Source organism: Chionomys nivalis, chromosome 3, assembly GCF_950005125.1.
Source record: "Chionomys nivalis chromosome 3, mChiNiv1.1, whole genome shotgun sequence".
In the NCBI taxonomy this organism is placed as follows: Eukaryota; Metazoa; Chordata; class Mammalia; order Rodentia; family Cricetidae; genus Chionomys; species Chionomys nivalis.
Window position 1 is genome coordinate 37,984,041 of NC_080088.1, and position 23,541 is coordinate 38,007,581.

At 39.8% G+C, this 23,541-nt stretch overlaps 1 protein-coding gene across 3 annotated transcripts in view; it reads right to left on the reverse strand.

The window, feature by feature from the left end:
• Dcbld2 (discoidin, CUB and LCCL domain containing 2) overlaps positions 1-23,541 on the reverse strand; it is a 66,956-nt gene that overhangs the window by 17,917 nt on the left and 25,498 nt on the right. For all 3 annotated transcript variants that reach the window (XM_057763437.1, XM_057763434.1, XM_057763435.1), the window contains exons 3-6: positions 20,267-20,404; positions 4,731-4,782; positions 1,791-1,863; positions 1,376-1,509 (exon numbers count right to left, since the gene is read on the reverse strand). In XM_057763437.1, coding sequence (XP_057619420.1) covers positions 1,376-1,509; positions 1,791-1,863; positions 4,731-4,782; positions 20,267-20,404 — 397 coding nt within the window. The remainder of the gene's footprint in view (positions 1-1,375; positions 1,510-1,790; positions 1,864-4,730; positions 4,783-20,266; positions 20,405-23,541) is intronic.

Consider the following 23,541-nt stretch of genomic DNA (forward strand, 5'->3'; position numbering starts at 1 on the left):
TACATAACCTACTATCTGTCAACTTGACGTCATCCCTGGGTTACTTACAATGCCAAAGAAAGTATAATTTTTTACATATGAAAGGGAAACTACACATGTCTCCAAACTCTAAGGATAGAACACAGGAAAGAATGAAAGGATGTGCATAAAATCATGTAACAGAAAACCAAAGGGAGAGAGCAAGCCACTTTTGCCTGGCAACAGGCTAAGAATGTTTTCTATGCAGTTAAAAGGCTGTGGATAAACAAAAATGCCTTAGTGGGGGAGACACGCTTTGTTTGTTTTTGGAGACAGGGTTTCATTTTGTAGTCCAAGTTGGCATCAAACTCACAGCCTCTAGCAATGTGGGCACGTGCCTGCATGCCTGGCTACTAGGTGGCCTTTCAAAGACAAGTTTGCTGGTACTCTGTCATGTCCTGTGTAAGGACCATGCTCTTTCCTTCTGAAAGGAACCTGTCTGCAGAACTAAGCACAGGGAAAAGCCAGATTTTAGAAGCAGACTGCTAATACTGCATTTTTATTTAATGTTTTAATTGGTCCTGATTTGGATGTCTTGTCTTTGCTTTACAAAATACCTGAATACTGTAGAGACCAAGAGAATCCATATTTACTACTCTTCTGTAAGGAGGACTTTTACAATACTCCTGCTTTATGTCAAAATCTATTTCTAGTAACTATTTCAGTTAGCCATGGTTCACTCTGGACTGGACAAACTACAAGGACTATGGTTTCATCTTCCGAATCTATTTATTTGTTTGTTTGTTTTTATTTTTTGAGACAGGGTTTCTCTGTAGCTTTTGAGCCTGTTCTGGAACTAGCTCTTGTAGACCAGGCTGGCCTTGCACTCACAGAGATCTGCCTGCCTCTCTCGAGTGCCAGGATTAAAGGTGTGCACCACCACTGGGCATTTTCTGAATTTTATCTTCAAAGAACATATGACCTTGTCCACAAACTCCTAGACTCCTGTTTCAGATGGTTTCAAAGCCAAGAAAAGCAGCAGCACTCACAAACCTTGGTGCAGCAGAACAAGGCAAGCAGTGCAGAGCAAGTGAGCCACCAGGAAGAACATCTCCACCCTGCTGGACAGCGCTACAGCCTGTGTGTGCAGGGAGCTCCACGTTTCCAGTTTCTGTGAGCTGTCACCCACGCTGGGGTGAGCTTTGCTGATGTAGCTCTTTTGACTACTTTTTGTTCCTGTAAGGAACCTGTCACCCTATTCCTCTAAGACCCTCCCCCCCCACGAAAAAACCTCATTGGTTCACCACGCTGGTTGTCACTGGTTGTCTCTCTATTGGATATCTGTTTATGTCGCCCCTGGAATGGTGTCACACAACTCCACCCCCCAGCATGCTTACTACAAAGAATGTGCACTTACACCACGGAAGTGACGTTGTTGGCCAAAGAGCTTTCATAGTACGGGGTGCCTTTGCTAATCACAACACTGATCTGGCCACCCAGGACATTTGACACTACTCCTGCATGAATTCCAGCCATGCACAGTGGCGAAGACTTGAAAAACAACAACAACAAAAAAATTAAATGAACTTTTCTTCCTATCATTCATAAAGAAGATACCTGTACTTTTTCAAGAATTTAGCTGATATGGCAGATTTTCAGAAACAGGTTATTGAAACAAATACACTTTTAGTAGAAGAGTTAAGTTTTACTATAAAGGCATCATTTCTAACACACGAAAAGACAGAGACATATAATATATATTATCTTGGGAGCATTTCTGAGTTTAAAATAACAGTGTACACAGCAGTGAAGGAAGTCTGTATTCAACTTACATCTCTGTATCCATGAGGAATTGTTCCAGATATTTCAGCAAAAGGGAGCAGGCAGCCAGCTGGGCAGAATTTACTGAGAAGGCAAACAAGTGAAAGATGATGGAATGCTTACTTCCTGCGGGAAACACCCCAAGGGGAAATCCTATACACTCCATACATGCTGATTCTGTGCAGTGCGGAGCACATGCTCAGCATGACACGGAACCAACCCTTGTGAAAAAGCCCACTCACACTTTCTTCGACCCCCCGACAGTGAACGTACTGACAAAAATGTTCTCGCAGCCTACAACTCCTCGACTATTTTACTTCATCACGAGCAGTAGATCTCTTTCTACTCTAAGACCTATCCACCATGCCCCTCAGGTTTATATGAATGTCCACTATGTTGCCCGATGAGGTCTGTGACTTCTGAATGCTAGCCAAATAAGATATGGTCCTTCCATCTGAATCCATACTCAAATAGTGGAAGAAAACATTCTTTGAGCACTTATACAGATGTTTGGGATGGGGAGGGGATTTTTAAGTGACTGAGAGAACTATTATCTAATAAAATACATACATCCAGCAATTTTGCTATGTCTGAGGGAGCACCCCGAAGGTCTTAAGTAATCCACACAAGCATCTCATGTAGGAGGTACTTTTATTATTATTGTTTCCATTTTACAGACAAGGAAAGTAAAGAACTGTGTACCTAAGTCACAATGCTAGGTTCCTCTTATACAGGACTTGATATTGATTATTTGAGCTGGCGGATTTCACTGATGTAAGTCACTGATGGGAAATCCATACCAGAAGCTAGGAAGAGTATGGCTCTGAGATAAGATGCTCTGCTGTGGTTCTGAAAGGTGCTGTGAGTACAAGTAGAGAAGCAGGATCCAGATCCTGTAGAAACCTTGTGGGCTATGAAGTAGGGGATGCATCTTCAAATCAAAATAGGAAGCCAGTGAGTTGCTTACACACACAACTCAGTGAGTAACGTTTTAGAAAGGTTATTCTTGCTTCTAGGAAGGCAAGAGATTATAGGCACTCATGAATGATAGCTAGGGGACACAAGGAACACAGCATATAGTTTAGGAGGTGTGATGAGAGCTCATATGTGAGGGTGTCAACAGAGCTGGAAACTAGAGGGAACCCAGCTGATCCTTCGGTAGACTGATCCAGGACACACTGAACAATACTGAAGCAACATGTTTTCTATAGAAATATCAGTCTTTTATGTGCATACATTTTTACATGTTTGTGTGCATGTGTATGAATGCACTCTCATTTGTGTGTAGAGGATGGAGTTAACATCAGGTACATTCCCCAATATTTCTTCGCCTTAGGTTTTGGAGATAGATGCTCTCCCTAGACCTAGGATTCTAACTCACCAGCTAGGCTAGGCTGTCTGATTGATGCTGAGTCTCAGAGGTCCTCCTGTCTCTACCTCCCCAGCACTGGCATTACAGAAATGTGCAGCCATGCCTGGGTTTGTTTTATGTGGGTTCTGGGACACTGAATTCAAGTCCTTATACTTGAGTTTTAATGGCTCTACTCACTGAGCCTCTCCCCAGCCCCGGAGCCATCCCTAAAAATAAAATAAAGGTTCTTTAGGGGAGTGCCAGCACAGCGGAAATTAGTGAGCAGGGCACTGAAAACACAACATGCTCTGCTTTGCAGTGAGGAACATACGATGTGTACACAGACAGGACTGAAGTGCGACTAACAGAAGAAAGTCAGCCATGGTTAGAAAAGGGAAATCAAGAAGTCAGTTCTTGTCCACGCACAAGACAAAGGCATAAAGCAGAGTTATTTTAGGAAATTGGTGAGAAAAAACATTAAGAACCCTATTATAGTCTCTGTCAGTTTGTCTGTCTGTCTGTCTGTCTGCCCATTATCTCTCTCTCTCTCTCTCTCTCTCTCTCTCTCTCTCTCTCTCTCTCCCTATCTTATATCTCTCTCTCTCTCTCTCTCTCTCTCTCTCTCTCTCTCTCCCTATCTTATATCTATCATATATCTACCAATATCATCTATCTATAGATCATCTGTCTGTATGTCTGTCTGTCTATCTATCTATCATCTATCTATCATATATCTACCTATATCATCTATTGATCATCTATCGATACCCACTATCATCTATGTCTGTATCCATCTATCATCTATATATGTATGTATCTATTATGTATGTATGTATGTATGTATGTATGTATGTATCTATCTATCTATCTATCTATCTATCTATCTATCTATCTATCTATCCGTCTAGCCTTAGTCTATCTGAAGAACAGTTGATGGAGGCTGAGAGAGGGAGAGTTACTCATCTTTGGGGATCTGGCCACTGGTATGCTGCTCATGTCCCAGAGGATGGCCACTCACCCACAAGCATACAGGCAAGCTCAATGACAATGAAAAGAAGATATGAAGCTAGGAGGGAGACGGGATGGAGGACACTCAGCGAGTTCAAGGGCAGTAGTGGTGGATGGGTATTACCAATATATATTGTATAAATGTATGATACCTTCAAAGGATAAAAATAGCAAAATAATATGGAGAATGAACAGCTTTTCTATTTTTAGGAGCAGCACTGTCAGATTTAAGAGACTGCTCAAACTTCAGAACACCTTACTAGTTTCCTCGAACCATGGCACCTGGATGCAGAGGAGGGGGGCTCAAGAGTTCTAGGCCACTTGGAACTATACAGTGAGACCCTGTCTCATACACTTCTACATAAAAAGAAAAAAAAATAAAAGTTATATTCCTGTTTTGGAGATCTAACCATTACAGTTAAAGTAAAATTTAAACAGGGCAAGTGGACGACTTTAAATAAGCATGGTTTGACTGCAATCTTAATCAATGACTAGCTATGCATCACTCTTTATACATTAACCTGCTTTCTAAAGGAATGAGAATGAAGAGGTGTGCTGGCACACACACACGCACATGCACGCACGCACATACCTGAACTCAGGTTCCGAAATTTTAGTTATGTTATCCAAACAAGTGATTAAATCTAGAAAAAAATTAAAAAACTATTTAATAAGACATTAATTTCATCAAAATGCTGTAATGCTGTAAATAGTATAAAACTGTATTCATCTAAATTTCAAAATATTACTACCTATAACGTCACAAATTTTGTTAAACCGTTTCCCTTATTTGATGTATCCACTTCTGGAGCTGTTTTCCTTAATACTGCTGTTTAATATATCATGTCCTGAAGTCATAGATCATACGTAGGACATAGAGAAGTAGAATTTATATATTCCTTAGTGGTTCTATAAAATATGGCCCTCACAATACAGAAAAATATTTATTGGTTATTATGACTAAAAATGACCTTATTCTGTTTATAAACAGAAAAAAACAAAACTAATGACAAAAAAGAAGTAAATTAATTCTAGAGCTCTAATTTTTATTCAAAGTCTCATCTACTGGTCCACAGATGGGACTGGCAGTATCTGCATCGTCCGTACACTCCACAGATAATGAGCCTTTCGCTGTAATCAATGCTCCATGCAATCACTAAGTACATTGAAGAAGACCCAGTGCACTGAAGAAAACTTAAATTTATTTTCACAATTAACTGGAACAAAAGCTAGCATACTTTTAATTAAAAACTCAGTCACAGGCAGTTACTTAGAAAGAACATTGAGTGTCTCCCTTCCTTGTCTTAGGGTAGAATAGAAAGTCTGGATTGAGGCATGTTACAGGGTTGGCCTTGCTTCACTTTCAACATTAAGGTTTCTCACCACCCTGGCTCTCTTCTGCATCCCTTGGCACACTGTCCTGCGTCTGTGAACACAAAATTTATCTGCATCCCTGTATTCATACTCTCCTGCATCCCTGGGCACACACTCTCCTGCATACCTGGAGTCACACTCTTCTGCATCCATGGGCACACACACTCATCTATATGCCTGGACAAATTCTCCTGCATTTTTGGGCATATACTCTCTTGCATCCCTGGGCACAGACTTTCCTGCATCCCTGGGTACACACTCTACTGCAACCATGGAAACACACTCTTCTGAATCCTTGGGCACACACTCTGCTGCGTCCCTGGGCACACCTTCGCCTGAATCCCGGGCACATACTTTCCTGAATCCCAGGCTCATACTTCTTTGCATCCTTGGGCATACACTATCTGCACAGCTTTTCTATTGCTCCGAAAACCTAGCTGACTACTTGTTAACATCTCAACTTGACTGTCAAGTCCTCAAAAAAGCATTCTAGTCTTTCACATATGAAATCCCTTTATCCACACACGGGACTTCCATTTTGCTTGTTTTAACCAACACATAATTATAGATCCCAGCATAACTTATATTATGAAAAGGCTAATTTGCTAATAGAGTCATAGTTATAAGCAACATTATTTTCTAACACCTTGTCCTTGAACAAAGAGTAGAGCTGTGTAGAGCTCACTCTTCTGGAATTATAGAAATTAGGAATTATGGTGTGGGCCGCACAGGGAGACTTTCAATGAACATTTATCACGGATTCCCTGGAAAAACAAAAGTTTCTGTTTGTTACCATGTTTGGCTACATCCAGTAAATTACCAGACCTAAGGGTAAAAACCTGGAAGGAGACAAGAAGGCAATAACAGATAGTATTATGAGCATTTCCTGTTGGTTGGTTTCCCCAATTTGACACAAATGTAGACATATCTGGGAAGAGGGGTCTTAACTGAGAAAATGCCTCCATAGGGTTGGCATGGAGGCAACTCTGTAAGGGTACTGTCTAGATTAACAACTGATAAGAGGGTCCCTGCCCATCATGAGTGGCACTGTCCCTGTGCAGGTAGACCCTGGGTCTGAAGCCAGTAGGATGAGCAAGCAACAATTAGCAAGCCAGTAAGCAGTGTTCCTCCATGACCCCCTCTTCAGCTCCTGCCTTGAGTTCCTGATCTGACCTCCCTGGATGATAGACTACAAGCCATAAGATTAAATAAACCCTTTCCTCCCCAAGTTGATTGCGGTCATGGCATTTTATCACAGCCCTAATACCCTGAGATGCCTTTTTAAACATTTATTCATTTATTTTACATCCCAACTGCAGTTTGCCCTCCCCTTGTATTAAGGCTGGGCAAGGCAATCCCTTATGAGGACCTCAAGAGCCAGCCAAAGCTTTATGGATGACTTTCTACAACATTGTTACTACGTACTTAAAAGACCCAGAGTGTGTGGTAAGCAGATAGGACAGCAAGATTTTGAGAAGAGTTTGTAGAGACCAATATGTATATATCACTGCAATTTCAATGATTTAATCTGTTTTCAGAGTTCTCCATGGGGGTTCACTATTACTTAGTTAATTCACTAGGAAGGGCAAGTCAACAGAATTTGCCTATCAACCTGTGCACAGCATCAGTGAGAATCAATTAAGAAACTCAGCTTCTAAAATTAACAGGCTGCCATGAACAATACCTGTGTGTTCCAATGTAGCATTCTAGCTGCAAGGTGACTACTAGCTGCCTCTCCTACATTCAGACCAGATGTACAGTAAGCCCATTCAGGGCTTAAGCTGCACAACAGGCCATGCTAATATGCAAATAATTACCTGGATCTCAAATTCCAAAGAGCTCCTGAGGAGGAAAATAAAAGCCCAAAGTGGACAACTCTGAAAGCCAAGAAGACTGAAGGCAGGAAAGGAAAATCATGAGTACAAACTGACATTTACAACTCCATGAAGGCAAATAAAAACCACCAACTTAAGGATTTAAGAAGTTATGTGCCTTTCCTAAAAGCTTTTCCCAAGTAAATTGCCTTCTGGAAAACTGTTCTTATAAAGCTTTCAACAAATAAGAACAAATCCTGGACAAGGTGAATGTGGTTAGAACGAGGCTTTGGACAGCAGTGTGCAGGGAGTTACTGTGAGGATGGGACTAGGATTAAGGTCACAGGAGTCCAGAGTTAACCCTTTGCATTCATAGTCAAGTGAATTACAGCTGTGGTGTCCGGATAAGATAACGGAGCAGTATGCTGGTGGGATCGTCTTGTCAGTAACATGACACCCATGTCCATGGTCCAGTCACAAAAGAACTAGTTACCTCTCTCACATATACAAATACTAACTCAAAGTCACCAAAATTTAAGAACAAAACTGCAGACTTTTCAAAAATATAGGAATAAATCCCGACTTTGGATTAAGGATTTCTTAAATATGATGAAAAGCACAGCAATCAAACTCAGATAAATGGAAATGATAATTACAAAAGTCTATGCTTCAAAGGTTAGTGTCAAGGAGAAAGATGGCTACGGGGGTTGAATGAGAATGTCCCCCATAGTCTTTGGCATTTGAACACTTGGTCCCCAGGTAATGCCACTGTCTGGTGACGATTTAAGTGGTGCAGCTTCAGTGGAGAAAGTATTTCAGTGTGGATGGATTTGAGATTAAAAAGTCTCAGCTACTTCCGGTTTCATCTCTCTGTTTCATACTTGAAGTTCAAGATGTGAGCTCTCAGCTTTCTGCTCCTGCTACCAAGCTGTCTTCATCATATGGGCTCTAAAGAAAGTATATGCTCACATAAATTCTTTCTCTATAAGTTGTATTGGTCATGGTGCAACGTATAGAGTTTTTTTTTTTATCACAGTAACATAAAAGTAATTAATATAATGGCATACAAAATTATTCTGACAAGTCATATATCTGCTAAGTATCTAAAGTCGATATCAAAAAGTATTAAGATGAAATATTAAAAAGGCAAATGTATATCTAGCTAATGGAATATACTTTGGCTATAAAACCAAAGTAGTACCTGATCACAACACAGAATAACTTTGCAAATATGCAGCCAAAGCCACCAATCACAAACATTCCAAACTATATTATCCTTGAAGTGTCCAGAATGAGTATACCTATAAATAAGAAGTGGATTGGTGGTGACAAAGGGTGGAGGGAGTTAAAGCAGTAAGTGGAGACTGACTGAGACTAACTGTGGGCTGTTCTTCAGGGTGATGAAAATGCTCTCAAACGGTGGCAAGGACTACAGTGTTCTGAAAATTCTGAAACACTGCATGACTACTCTGTGCAGGAGTACCGTACTGTATAAGAATTAAATCTTGATAAATTTGTTATAAAAATTAAAAATCATAAGAAAAAATAACCATTGACTTTAATATATACCACAGAGGCATGTCTGGATAAAATAAAGCACAGTAAAGAACCACGGTGGGCATTCATTCCATTGCTCCTCAGCAAACATCAGATAAAAAACATGACCAGGTAGTGTCTAGGAATTAGTGAGAAGACAGACAGATGAAAATGTTTGCATATATAAAGTACACCAACCTCCAAGTGGGAGAGGGTAAGAGAAAACATTAGTATAAAATGTATGCATAGTAAGGCAGATGGTGATCACACTTCAGTTAAATAAAGGTACAAGTGAGGAAAAGTTTAAGACTTGAACTTTTAAGAGTTATGCCCAGCATGGACCTCACTGCAAAGGTGACATGTGATCAAACTCTAAGTGGGTGAAGCGATGAGGCTCAGGATATGTGGCTCTGAAACAAGGTATGAAAGTAAAAAAGGCCTCATGTGGGTGCTTGGTCAGCACTTATGAAGCCACGGTGGAAAGAAGTCAGGCACATAACAGGCAGCTGAATCCTATAGGGCCCTGGAGGCAAGGATGCTCGGCAAATGAAGATGGGAATTTCATTTTAATAAAATCACACTGACCTGGGCATGGAGAGATGGCTCAGTGGTTAAGAGCACTGGCTGCTCTTCCAGTGACCCGGGTTCTGTTCCCAGCACCCACATGGCAGCTCACAACTGTCTGTAACTCCAGTTCTAGGGATTCAACACCCTCATACAGATATGCAAACAGGCAAACACCAATGCACAGAAAATAAATGAATAAATCATTTTTAAAAATCCCACTGACCACTATACATAGAATACCTTCAAAGAGAAGCATAGGGACAAAGGTCAAAAGGGAATCTGACATCATAATTGAGGTAAACACTGGGAGTGACTTGAATTACAGGGGTTAAGAGTGGAGCTGCTGGTATATAGCCAGATTTTCATAGATATCTCTAGAACTGGCCAATAATTAGAGATTTGAGAAATAATGGTGAGATCTTTGGAATGAACAACTTAAAAGACTAATGTAGTGGGAGCTGCGGGCTGTGTTCCTGCCGCCCCAGCTCCTGGTCGCCTGGCTAGCTTATGCCCCAAAATAACAACACACAAACAAACTGTATTCTTTTAAACACTGCTTGGCCCATTAGCTCTAGCCCTTACTGGCTAATTCTCATATCCCGATCAACCTATCTCTAATAATCTGTGTAGCACTAGTCTTACGGGGAAAGATTCAGCATGTCTGACCTGGTGGCTGGCTGCATCACGTCTGGCTCTGAGAGGAGCTGCCTTGCATCTGAGCTCACTTCCTCTTCCTCCCAGCATTCTGTTCTGTTTACTCCACCCACCTAAAGGCTGGCCTATCAAATGGGCCAAAGCAGTTTCTTTATTAGCCAATGACCTTCCTCCATCATTTCCCCCTTTTCTGTTTAAACAAAAAGGAAAGGCTTTCACTTTAACATAGCAAAATTACATATTACGAAACAGTTATCAAGTAAGAATTACAGTTACAATATTTACATCTATTTTATCTTTATCATAACAAAGGAAAACTATTAACTACAACTAACTATCTATTCTTCAACTCCATCAAAGACTTGAGAAGGACACAATATTACCCAAGCAAACAAGAAATAAGCAACTTCCAAACTCTAGAAATAACAGAAACATCTCGCTGCCTGGACAGTCACCCAAAGTTCCTCTGTACGGTTGGGGCATCCATCTTCAGCCTACAGGCCCATAGTATCCAGCAGACTTTTCCATGAAGCAGGAAATTTCAAAGGCAGTTCAGTCACTATCTGCTGTGTCCTGCAGAATGTCTCGCAGACTCTTTCACGAATCGGGAACCCCGAAAGATCATCTCACCTTTAGGCAAGTTCAGCAGTCCTCTCTCTGCGGGTTCTTTGTGTCCAGTTTATGCAACAGTCCAGGCAAGAGCAGTTTCTTGTCCAAATGGCTATCAAACTCCATGAGGTGCCTTTTCGATGCCCATCTTCCTCTTGAAGTAGATTGGTGCTGCCAGGAGCAGAGTGTCTCATTGTCATGAAAAGTCCTAAGTTATTAAAACATTAAATGTCCTATTCTGTAGTCTTTGAAAGATATGAAGAATGCCTATCTAAAATATATCTATGTACATCTAGAAAATCTTAACTAACCTGACTATAAACTTGACTATTATGATTATCTATTAACAACCTATATACATTACATTTTTAAATGAACTATACAATCACAATACCTTAATCAATATCAGCAATACATATACATATAACAGAATTAACCTTAAAATCTATAGCAATGCAAATTATTCATACCTATATCATCTCCCCCTTTAAATGTAAAAGAACATTTATAAACAGTATTTGGGAATATGGGCGCAGTTATTTCTCTCCAAACTGCTTCCTGCTGAATGGGGGCGCTGTTATTCAGGTCTTTTATGGTATAACTTGTCTGTTAGGTTAATCTCAGTCGGCAGTTGAGCGAAGTAATTTTTTGAAGGTGTTCACTGCAACCTTTCAGTAGGGCGTGGTCTATCATACCATATTGGGATAGAAGCAATACACAGGGTTTCATCCTCTGCGAAAACAAAAGAAGAATCTCTTTTCCAAAGTATCATATCCTTAGATCCAAATTCTGAAGTCAAGGTATTTTCAAAATATCTATGTTGGATTAGTTCAGCAGCATTTATAAACAAGTATCTTTTAGCATCTGTTGCTCCTTCCTCAGCATTCAAACAATTCAAACAGAGCATAATAGCATATAGTATCAAGATTCTCATTGTATTTTCCATCTTTGTGTGGCTTTATTTTAACCTCTATTTTGTTTGTTTTTACTTTTATTTTATATTCTCTGTGTATCTTTGTCCTGGAATAACTCTGTAGACCAGGCTGTCCTTGAACTCTCAGAGATCCCTCTGTCTCTGCCTCCCAGGCATTGGGATTAAAGGTGTGTACTGTCACACCCTGAAGTCACAGAGGTCAATCTCCCTCCGCCTTCCAAGTGTTGGGATTAAAGGTGTGTATTACCACACCCAACTACTCTCTTTCTTCCTTATTTTTGTTTTTTTTTTACTTTTAAGAACTTTAACTTTTAGCCTGCATATATTTTTAACATACTGTAAACCATTTAGATATTTTCTTCAACTTTGAATCTTTTACTGTATATGTCTCTTTTGTGACCACATGAGTCTATAATTTACCAAGCAATATCAGTAGGACTAAAACCGTGGCTTTGACGGCTGGATCCAGCCCACTCCTTAGCTTTCCAGCCTCGTGGCTGAGGTATCGACTGTAGCCACGTTTATCACCACAACTCTAGGCATTTCAAGGTCTCTGCCAGCAAGCGAACTGCAACAGTTATTAAGCAACACTCAAAAAGCTCTGTAGTCAGGACTGCCTGCTTGAAAGAGTCAAGAGTTTGCCCTGGCAGGGCGGCCCACAAAGCCGGCACTTTAAAACAACTCAGCTTTTTTCCTGCTACTGCTGAAAACAAACAACATTCAGTCGGCTCTTATCAACACCATTTAAGTGTTTTGTGACAGGACCTCTTAAGAACTGCAGGGTTTTGCAGCTAAAGCTGAGTCAGGAAGCCTCTCTTAGATGAGAGCACTTGCTTGTCTCTAGCAAGCAGAGCAGACCCGAGAAATTGCTGCTACCAAGAAAACATGCTTTACTCTGTTCTTTCCCAAGCTTTCTCAGGCTTTAAGTGGAGTTCAGTCATCCACGTCTGGGCGCCATTCTGTAGTAGGAGCTGCAGGCTGTGTTCCTGCGGCCCCAGCTCCTGGTAGCCTGGCTAGCTTATGCCCCAAAATAACAACACACAAACTCTATTCATTTAAACACTGCTTGGCCCATTTTTATTCATGTGTGTAACACCCCAAGGTGCGCTTACCGGGAAGATTCTAGCCTACGTCCATCCTGGGTCGGAGCTTCATTGCATCTGCCCCAGAGAGCAGAGCTATCGAGTCTGAGCTCACTTCCTCTTCCTCCCAGCATTCTGTTCTGTTTACTCCACCCACCTATGTTCTAACCTATGAGGGCCAAGCAGTTTCTTTTTTAATTAACCAATGACCTTCCTCCATCAGACTAACTCATATGCAAAGTATTTAAGGTTACAATAATAAATACTGACATGGAATCTATTTGATTATTATGTAATGCCAGAACATCAGTGTTCTAGTAGAAATGTGGGCAGCGTGTGATTAGCATACTCTTAGGTAAGAGCTTCTACATAGGACTTTTGTGTAATTTTAACTACACTCTTAGGTAAGAGCGTCTACATAGGGCTTTTGTGTAATTTTAACTGCACTCTTAGGTAAGAGCGTGTACATAGGACTTTTGTGTAATTTTAGTCAAACACTTAAATATACTAAGGCATATACACACGTTATGACATAGCGTGCTATTTTTTTCTTCAGTGCTCTAGGCAAGAGCATCTCTCAGGGCCCAGAAAGAACAGCCTTTACTCCTGCTCTTCTGTGCAGCAGCTCAAGGAGAAAAAGCATCTATGGTGGCAGTTCTTCACTAGACAGAAGGGTAAATGTAAGCCAGGTAGAGGGTAATCTTAAGTCCTATAAAAGGCTTCTGTACTTCCTCTAACTCAGAAAGGCCAGTCTCAGGTGAACATTTATATTAAGTATCCTGTTTTCTTAAGACAACTCAAAATTTAACAATATTATATATATTGCCATCTTGATACAGCTTGCAAAATAAACTTTCAGTACAATTTACAGAGAACTTCGTAGCTGTTCTACGAAACTTTATTTGCGCATATTTCAAAATCTTAGGTTGTCCCATACATAATAGTGTAAAAATATGGTAACTATTTCATATGTCAGCAAGTCATTTAGTATAGCAGCATATGAGTTTCTCTCATAGGAATACTTTGATTGACAGCAATGGCTACTTCTGAGATGGTGTAACTATGAACTACTTTTATTTAGACTTTCCCTGTCATACTGTTGTGTGTTCTTGAGTGAACTGAAAAACGTCCCAGTAGTATCAGTAACTATTATATAAACTGTCTACATTCTATTAGTTTGTGGCATGCAATATCTTATACAACTGTAATCATTTCTTTCTATAGGAAAGGAACCTAAATGTAACAAAAGATTAAGTAATGCTCCTAGATGACCATTAATTATTTACCAGAAATGAGAAAACAGGAGAAAGACGAGAAACCAAGAAAAAGACAACAGATACATACTTACAAACTCAACTCTTTCAAATCCTCTAGAATGCCTTAAAAGGGCCAACTTCTCCAGCCTGAGGGAGTGCCCTAGCACAGGCACAGCAACACTGTTTCAGTAACCTTACTTCCCCTTAGGTAGACATCTTTGCTCAGATACAAAAGGGTGTGGGATATGGCTGATCTCTTTGATAGATATTTAAAGGTGGAGATTAAATATGAGGCTTCTCTCAGACAAATTACAATGATACCTGTGGAAGCAGACTCCATAGAAAGAGACTGGATACATTTCTGTGCTGAGAAGTAAGGTTTCTTATCAGTGACGTACAAGACAGCTAAGTCGCCTAAGCAATTAACCATAGTTAAATAAGCTGCAAACCACATAAGGTAACTGCATCAAATGAAATTTCTTCCACACCTAATTTCCTATGCATGTAAGACATGTCAAAAGTTAGCAGGCTTCTTTTGTGACCTACACAGTATCTAGGACACTAAACAAGGCAATAGTATTTAGCAACAGTGTATATACAAGTGACTGTTAGCTTAACTCAGCACAATCCTATTGGTTCTTTTTATTTATTTATTTATTAAAGATTTCTGCCTCCTCCCCGCCACCGCCTCCTATTTCCCTCCCCTCCCCCGATCAAGTCCCCCTCCCTCATCAGCCCAAAGAGCAATCAGGGTTCCCTGCCCTGTGGGAAGTCCAAGGACCACCCACCTCCATCCAGGTCTAGTAAGGTGAGCCTCCAAACTGCCTAGGCTCCCACAAAGCCAGTACGTGCAGTAGGATCAAAAACCCATTGCCATTGTTCTTGAGTTCTCAGTAGTCCTCATTGTCCGCTATGTTCAGCGAGTCCGGTTTTATCCCATGCTTTTTTAGACCCGGGCCAGCTATTGGTTCTTTTTCACAGACTTTCTAAGGTATCAAAATCCCCAACTACACAAGAAAATAATAGAAGCAGGATGGTATACTTCAGATTGTTTATGTGTCTGCTTGGCACAAACATCATTCCATAGGCTGAACTGCCTCTTCTGCAACCATTTTAACAGATAAATTCTGTTTTAAATTCTCTCTTTGCAAAACTGGTGAAACTGTTCAAAAATATGCTTGTTGTCTAAATTAGCATCAAAATATAGTTGTTTTTCAGTATGCTATTTATATAACACACATGACTGTGTGATCATTGTTCATTGGCTTGTAAATATGGGCTCATCTGGAGCTAGGAATCAAAGGGAAACTTCACCAAGAGTCAATCAATAGATTCAAAGTTTAGTTTATTTATTTCCTTTGTTTTGGTTTGGGTTTCAAGACAGGGTTTTTCTGTAGCTTTTAAGCCTGTCCTGGAACTAGCTCTTCTAGACCTAGATAGCCTTGAACACGCCTGCCTCTGCCTCCCAAGTGTTGAGATTAAAGCCATGTGCCACCACCGAATGGCAGATTCAAAGTTTTAAAATGTGTGTCAGATACAAAAACAGTAAAAACTAAAAACATAGCGTGGAAATTACAAATAGAAATGGGGCTAAGAGTCAAACCTGATTCTGTGTCGTACTGCTGTAAAGGCAGCAAAAGATCTGAGAAACTCACACCCTACATTCAAAACCAAAAACATTTCACATAGAAGAAAAATTAATCAGCAACAGAAACTCAAACTCCATCAGAAAAAAAAAACAACCTATCTATTCTGTCCTGTGTGTCACAAGTTTACATAATATGATGGAAAATGAGAGAAATGGAAACATTCACAAAAATAGTAAAGACAGTAACAATCAGAAAAATTTTATGACATTGGTGTTGATTCTAAAAATACTTCAACATACTGCAGCAGTGACCCTCAAAAGGGTGTTTTTAGGCCCAGCTGTTCAGAAGTCTTAGGTATACTGTCAGCAAATTCTAGGGTGGAGGCAGCAAATGAACATGTGTTTGTGAGTTCACACCGAGAAGAAAATGCATATCCACATGGGATCATTCTGTGTCACAAGAAATTTGCTGTTTACTAACTTCCTCCAGAAAAATAAAGGCAAATTTAGGCTGTCCATTCCAAAATTCTCGGCTGGTAGATCTTTAGTATTTCCTTTAAATAATCTGGTATTTTTAAAAAAGTTTTGATTTGATATTTTCTGAAATGTGCCTAAATATTTTCTAAAACTATAAAATTACTATTTTTCAATCATGGTTGTATCTAACCACCCACACACCAGTCATGAAACACACAAATGAATGCTGCCTTGAAGGATTTGAAGGTTGCACTGCAAATGTAAGTTCACTGGTATATAGCAAAAATGTCTAAAATCCACTGCTGAGAATTCTTCTAGAAACTGGCCAGGGTTGAAGAGATTCAAAAACAGAAATTTAGATCACACATCTGCAAAATTCATTTTATTTTTGAAGTCCAATTAAATGCTGTTTTTAATTAAATTTATGTGTATGAGTGTTTTCCCTGCATGTATCTATGTAAATCCCATGCATGCCCGTTGCCCTGGGGTCTTAGAAGAGTGCTGAATCACCTGGAACTGGAATCAGAAACATTTATGAACCACTGTGGAGGTTGGGAATCAACCTGGAGTTCTCTGAAATAATAAGTGTTCTTAACTGCTGAGCCATCTCTTCAACTCTAAATGGTGTTTTTAAATTGAAATTTTTTATGAAAATAGTGGCATTTATTATCAAGCTTGACTGAAAGATCTGAGTTACTGAGTCCCGAACTCTGAGAGGCTGGTTTGACCTCAGGAGTTTTCATCAGTGCTTGATCATATGTTTGCTCATGCCTCAAGGGCTCGCAGGCTTTCAGAAAGTCCAGCTGGAACTGGATGTGATTATGCCAATTTACAGTAGTGATGCCCTGATGGCCAGCTGGTTTAAATGATGCCCCTCCCCCACAGTCGCAGGCATTTGAATGCTTGGTCCCCAGTTGGAGATGCTGTTTTAAGAACTCTGAACTTGGAGGAGGAATGTCAGTGAAGGCAGGCTCTGGGAGTTTAAAGACTTGTGCCATTTTGCCTGAGCTCTCTCTGCTTCATGCCTGCAGCAACTTGGAATTGTTAGCTAAAAGAAACGCCTTTCTCCTTCAATGGTGGTGAAGGCAGACTCTCAGCTTCCAGTTCTAGCTGCCCTACCTCTGCTCTGTCAGCATGCACTTCGTCTGTCCTTCTGGAAACCTAAACCCAAATAAACCCTTTCTTCTGCAGGTTGTTTTGGCCATGGTATTTCATCACAGAGAAGTAACTCATATGTCTCTCTCAGGCTGTGCGGTGCCCCCACCCTAAGCATTTCTGTTTGCCTGCCACCAAAGGCAGAAAACGGGAACCTGTTTTTTTCACAGTAGATATGATTCTTCTTTTGATGTCAAAGAAAAAAAATATATATACCATCCTTTATATATAGGATGGTAACTACTACTCACCAATAATTAAAAGTAACAGGGAAGGGGATAACACCCCGAGATGTTTTAAAAACAAGAAACAAATGGAGAAGAGGAGGCTAGGAAAAGGTCCCAGCATGACCTGGGCATGGATAACTCTGGATGCCATTCAAGAGAACTTCACCATGAGTAAAGCCTCTCATTATAATTTAAATCACAAGGAAAATAAATCCTAATTCTTTGAAGTGTGTCTCAAAGTGAGTCTAAGTGCAATGTCTTTACAAACGGACATGACTCTAGTATGTGTATCACGTGGCCTCTGAATTTAAACATCTGGTCTCTTCTAACAGCCTCTTCACTGGCCTTCCTACAACTATCTTATTTCTCTTCTATCTACTTCCCAGAGAGCAACAAAGAAAAACTAACACAAACACAACACAAACCTAGTCAGGTCATTCTACCAATCTAGAGCAGAAAATGGCAAGAAACAGAACTTTGCATGGAATCTGATATAAAATATATCTTATACAAAACCATGACTCTATACATCATATATATATATATATGTATGTATATATGTAGTTTAACATACAATATAACATTAGCAAATCTTTGTGGGAGAGTATAAGAAAAGAAGACATAGCTGCTGAAGCAACGCTGTTCACACATTTTAATCCCTTTTACTCTAAATTTCAACTAAACTCCTAAGTGAGGGACATGTAGCAATGATCCTTCCAGATATTTCAGGAATTCATAGTGGCAGTTAAATTTCCTGGATGGAAACAGAAATCTCAACCAAAGTCAAACAGCCTCTGAACAAATGAGTTACTTAGAAAAAAAAAAAATGTGACTGAGAGGCCACCCAAGAAGCAGTAAGAAAATCGACCAGTGTTTCCTAGAATGTGTCTTAGCCAACTAACTTCAGTCAAATTAAACAAATGCTTGACAAATTGGACAGGGCATGCCAAAAAACCATGACACTGGAAGTCAGCTGGGAAATGGCGTTTCTCAAGACTGTCACTTTGGGATGGGTTAGTATCAAGAAGTTGCTAAAGTCTGTCTCTCATTTGTGCTGACTCTGTGTGAGATCGCTGACAACATCTGAGACTCTTATCTGACACCAGGGTCAATTCTTTAATGACCTTTACTGTAAGGACATCAAGTTTCCAAGGGAGAAACAACAACCCATGATTTGAACACTTAATGTAAAGGGCCTTTTATAATAAACAGCAGACATTTTATTTTCCAGGAACCCCGACCTTGAAAACTGGGGAAATAGGAATCAAAATGAGAATTTAAACCCAAGAAACTTCAGGTAAGTAAGTACAACCAACTGCCACTTTTTAACTTTCTCACCTGTCAACCTGAGACGCCCACAGCATGTGTTGAAAGCAAGAGAGTTCTTACGTCTGTGTTCTTTACACCACCGACTAGACAGTGGGGAAATGGAAATATGTATTCATAACACAGGGTGGGGGTGACACTGTGTCTCTGTGCCTTGTCTATAGACACCTCAATGACAGAACCCATGGCGGTGAACTGGCACGACAGAGATTATCTGACAGGCACATACAGAAGCGGGCTTGCTTGCTGATTTATTTATTTGCTTGTTTATCTATTTATTTTTAACTTAGGCTTTTGAAAGAGGGCCAGCTGGCCTCAAAATTCGTGATCCTCCTGTCCTGCTTCAGTTTCCAGAGTGCTAGATTACATTGTGAGTTCCCACACCCAACCAGAAACCAGTATCAATTGAGAAATACCTAGTGTCCTTCCCGTGACATAACTCGTCTTAATTTTCCTACTCTGTCAAAACATCCATTCATCTAACTTTACACTTCTAATTCTTTTTCCCACATTATTTCATTCAAATGAGCTAAACCTTTCTCATTGTCTCTGAGTTTGTTAGCTTCCCATCTTGCCCATGGTTTATAATCTATGAGAAAGTAGATTCCCTTCCAAGTAGACACAGCTCTTTCCTTCATATAAAGGCTCTAAACGACACTTTTAGGGAAACAGCATTCACCTTAAAGTCACCCTAGCTCAAGAGGGATATCTGCAGTGACCTCATGGTTCCAGAGCTCAACAGTCTCACACCTAGGAGGGTCTTGATAGTTTTTCATTCAAATGGCCTGAAGCAAAGCTAGTATTCACACTTAAATGGCCAACTTACAATATTTACTGTTGAACATAAGAACAATCGTCTATTTTCTAACGCAAAGGCCTGTTTTCATAATCCTTCCAATATGACCACTTCTGAGAAGTCCTCTTCACAGTGCCTCGAATAACAGAGATGAGATACAAGCCACAGTAGTAAAAGCACCTGACAGATCTCATACAGGTAATGCATTTCATGTTAGAGATTCAACTAAATTTTGGATTTCATTCTATTTAATACCTTTGCTTTTAACACCAACCCCCTTCAGATCCTAAATATTAACAATAAGAAAAACTTTATTATGTTCCATCTCAGCACTTGCAGGGAACTCTTGGTAATATGAGAGCCAAGTCTTTGTAAACAATTGGCCTTTGGGATAGAATTGTGAAATTGTAACTTATAGATAATAAACCTTTAAGTTAATACACTTTACCTCAACGTTTCACAGATTTCTTTTAAAATTATGACAGTTTGTGTTCTGATTATCACAAAAGTGAAAAATTAGTGTTTTTTTCTACCAAGGAAATGAAAGTATGTAGACAGATATTAATATAGACACTTTTCAGAATGCAGACCCTGACCCTTCTGGTTTCTTGGGCATTATTAGTTGTCCAGTTTCCTGTTCTACTCCAATGTCAGGTAACAGATATTTGGATATTTTCCTTCTTGCTGTAAGAAATGAAAAAATGTGAGAGCTACAGTATAAGACAAAATTTACCTTGTTTATCTATAACTGAGTATGAAGCCAAAAATCCCCGTCCAGAAGCATGGATTCCACTCATGAACAGCACTGTGACTTCGCTGCCTTGGGACTCAATTGACCCATTCATTTGTAAACCCAGACCGCAGTATTTGCCTAGGAATGAAAAAACAGCATGTATCTGATGTGACTCTCATAAAGTTAGTATTTGTACTGTACATAACAATAGCAAGCCATGTACTAGAGTAATGAAATCAGTAAAACTCAGGTTAGAAAATCATATTATTCTGGAGGAAAAACTAAATGCCAAGTAATAATTATTTAAATGATTCAAAAGAAAAAATATTACAGATTTCCACTGAACTTAGAGATTCAATTTCTATAAACACACATATATGCTTTTTAAACAATACTGGAATAGTTTTAGAAACAGGCATTCCAGACAGTGCGATAACGGCAAGTAAGTGATTAGCCAGCAGAGTGTTTACAAGGTTCCTTCAGGACCGCCTAGACTTCGCACCTCAGCACATTCCTCAAATTTCCTCAAGTGGGATCCACTCAGTTTTCTCTCTGGATTATCAGATCCTTCCTGCCTCAACTAAGATCTGGACACTCAGTAGCCTAAATTTCCATCCATAGTCTTGGCCTTGAAGTCAGACGTATATATTCAGTGTATAGCACACATGTAACACTATGCATATCCTTAGTAAGATCTAAGTAAACTACGAAAGAAGAGGGAGAGAAAGCATGGAAGCAAAATAGGCACCGATAGGCAATAAAATAGATTTCCTTATGTGGCTGGTAACGGTACCAGCAAATCTGGAATACAGAGTCCAAAAATTGTTTCAAGCTGTGGCAACAATACTATTTGAAAAAGATCAATGTAATGTGATATCATTCATCCTAGAGAAATGAAATTAAAACTATATGGATGTATCACTACATACTCTGATTAATGGCTGCAGTCAATAGTATAGACTATACATTAAGTATCAGAGAGCATTGGGAAAGTCAGAACTTCATATATGAATGGCAGAAATATGAAATAGACAAACTTGAGACAGCTTGGTAATTTATAAAAGTTATCTATGCAGGAGGAAAGAAGCTACGCCCACAGAAAGGCTACAAATGGTCCTTCACTACTCATTCAGCCTCAAACGAAAACCATTCGATTTGATCAACTAATGAGGTATACAGCCACATGGAGGAACACAATGTTAATACATGAGAACGGGCTATTTGCAACATGGACAAATCTCAAAGATAATATGCTAAATAAGAGAAGCTATTGTATGATGCTTCTAGAAAAGGCAAACAAAAATGACAAAATTAGAAGTGCAAAGCAGATTGGTAGCTGCCTGGAACCAGGAATAAATGAGAAATGCACTTAAACTAGGCACATGGGGAACTGTAGATATGGTCTGGAATTTCCAGACCTGTATGTTAGTGACGTCTATGCAGCTGCACTTTTGTGTGCAAACTTGTCAAAGTAGATAACTTAAAGACAGGCTAATTTGGTGATATTTAAAACACAGCTAACAGGGCTCATAAGAGAAACACAATCTTTTATTGGGATTATCAGCTATAAATGAATTAACCATTTTTATGCAAAGGAAAAACAGATCACAGAATCAGAAACTGTTTCGAGACAAGAGATCATTAGAGAACTATCCTAAAACCCTCCTTCAACAACTGAAAACTGGAAAATCATGTAGATATCTTGATCACTTAAACTGACACTACAAGGTACTGGTAAAGTCAGTCCAGAGCCTTTGTTTTTGTTATGGAACAACTGTTGCATCCTCCCCAAATTCTTACGCTGAGAACCTTAGTCCTACTGTGACAGTATTTGAAGTAGACCTTTGTAAGAGGGAGGCTGTGGGAGAAGAGGTCTCATGACAAAAATCATACCTTGAAAAGAGGACCATGTGAGGGAACAGGAGAAGACCACAACCGAAACTAGAAAGTGGCCTTGCCACACAGCAATCTATGGGCTCTGAACCTCAGACTTAGGGCTTCTAGAAAGCTGAGAAATGACTATCTGATAGTTCAGCCCATAGCACACTTGTTACTCTAACATCTCTTTGCTTATACACTAAGAGCAACGTTCATGAAGCAGACACTGCCTCCCCTCCCCGCAGGGTATACAGACAGTTGCTGCACTCCCTGTCCACTAGGTCATCCTTCTGGGCTCGCACTTCCTTCCTAAGCTCCAGCATATGTACCCAGCTACACTAAAGTAATCTCTCCACCTCTCCCTCATCCCATCTGTCTTCCTCCCACACACCACTCCTTCACCAGGAAGGGAGCTGGCAGTGCTTGGAAGCAGGACTGTGAGGGTCAAGTGTCCGGTGCCCCCTTCCTCCCACATCGACAGCCTGTGATTGTGCCCATCACCATCCCATCACCAGCCTCACCCTTGACCAAACTGGCAAACATTCTGGCTTGTCTTCGCTAGGCACTCTCTGAGTGTGTAACAATGCTACCCTTGCATGCCTTACCTGTGCAAACCTAACCTACACATGGGGAGAACTGCACCCAGGAAGTGAGAATTAGTTTAAAATGACCCTTTTTTATCATTATATGGAACTTTTAGAAAAAGATTTCAAAAAGCAAACAGTGGTTACACCTAAGGGATATGTCTTTGAAACAGTAAGTTACACTCCAGTTTTCCACAAGTCTCTCCCAGCATAATGTCTTCTGTACCATTTACATCATGACAGTGCTGTTATCTTTCTAGTGCTCAGGCTTTTCCACTCATTTATTCCAGGTGCCTGGTTCATGTTGTGAATTTCTATCCAGCTGTGTAGACTGTAGAAACATAACTGTTTTCATATAGGCTTCAGAGACAAAAGAAAAAAAAAAAAGAAAGAAAGAAAGGAAAAAGAAATGGTATAAACAGTAATAAAAATATAAAAATACAGCTGGACGGTGGTGGCGCATGCCTTTAATCCCAGCACTCGGGAGGCAGAGGCAGGCGGATCTTTGTGAGTTCGAGGCCAGCCTGGTCTAGAAGAGCTAGTTCCAGGACAGGAACCAAAAGTCATGGAGAAACCCTGTCTCGAAAAAATCCAGATATATATATATATATATATATATATATATATATATATATATATATATATGTGTGTATGTGTGTATGTGTGTATGTGTGTATGTGTGTATGTGTGTATGTGTGTATGTGTGTATGTGTGTATGTGTATGTGTATGTGTATGTATATGTATATATATTAAAAACAATGAAGTCCTTAAAAAAGGAGTAGAGTAACATTTAAAAAGCCAGGTAAAGATGA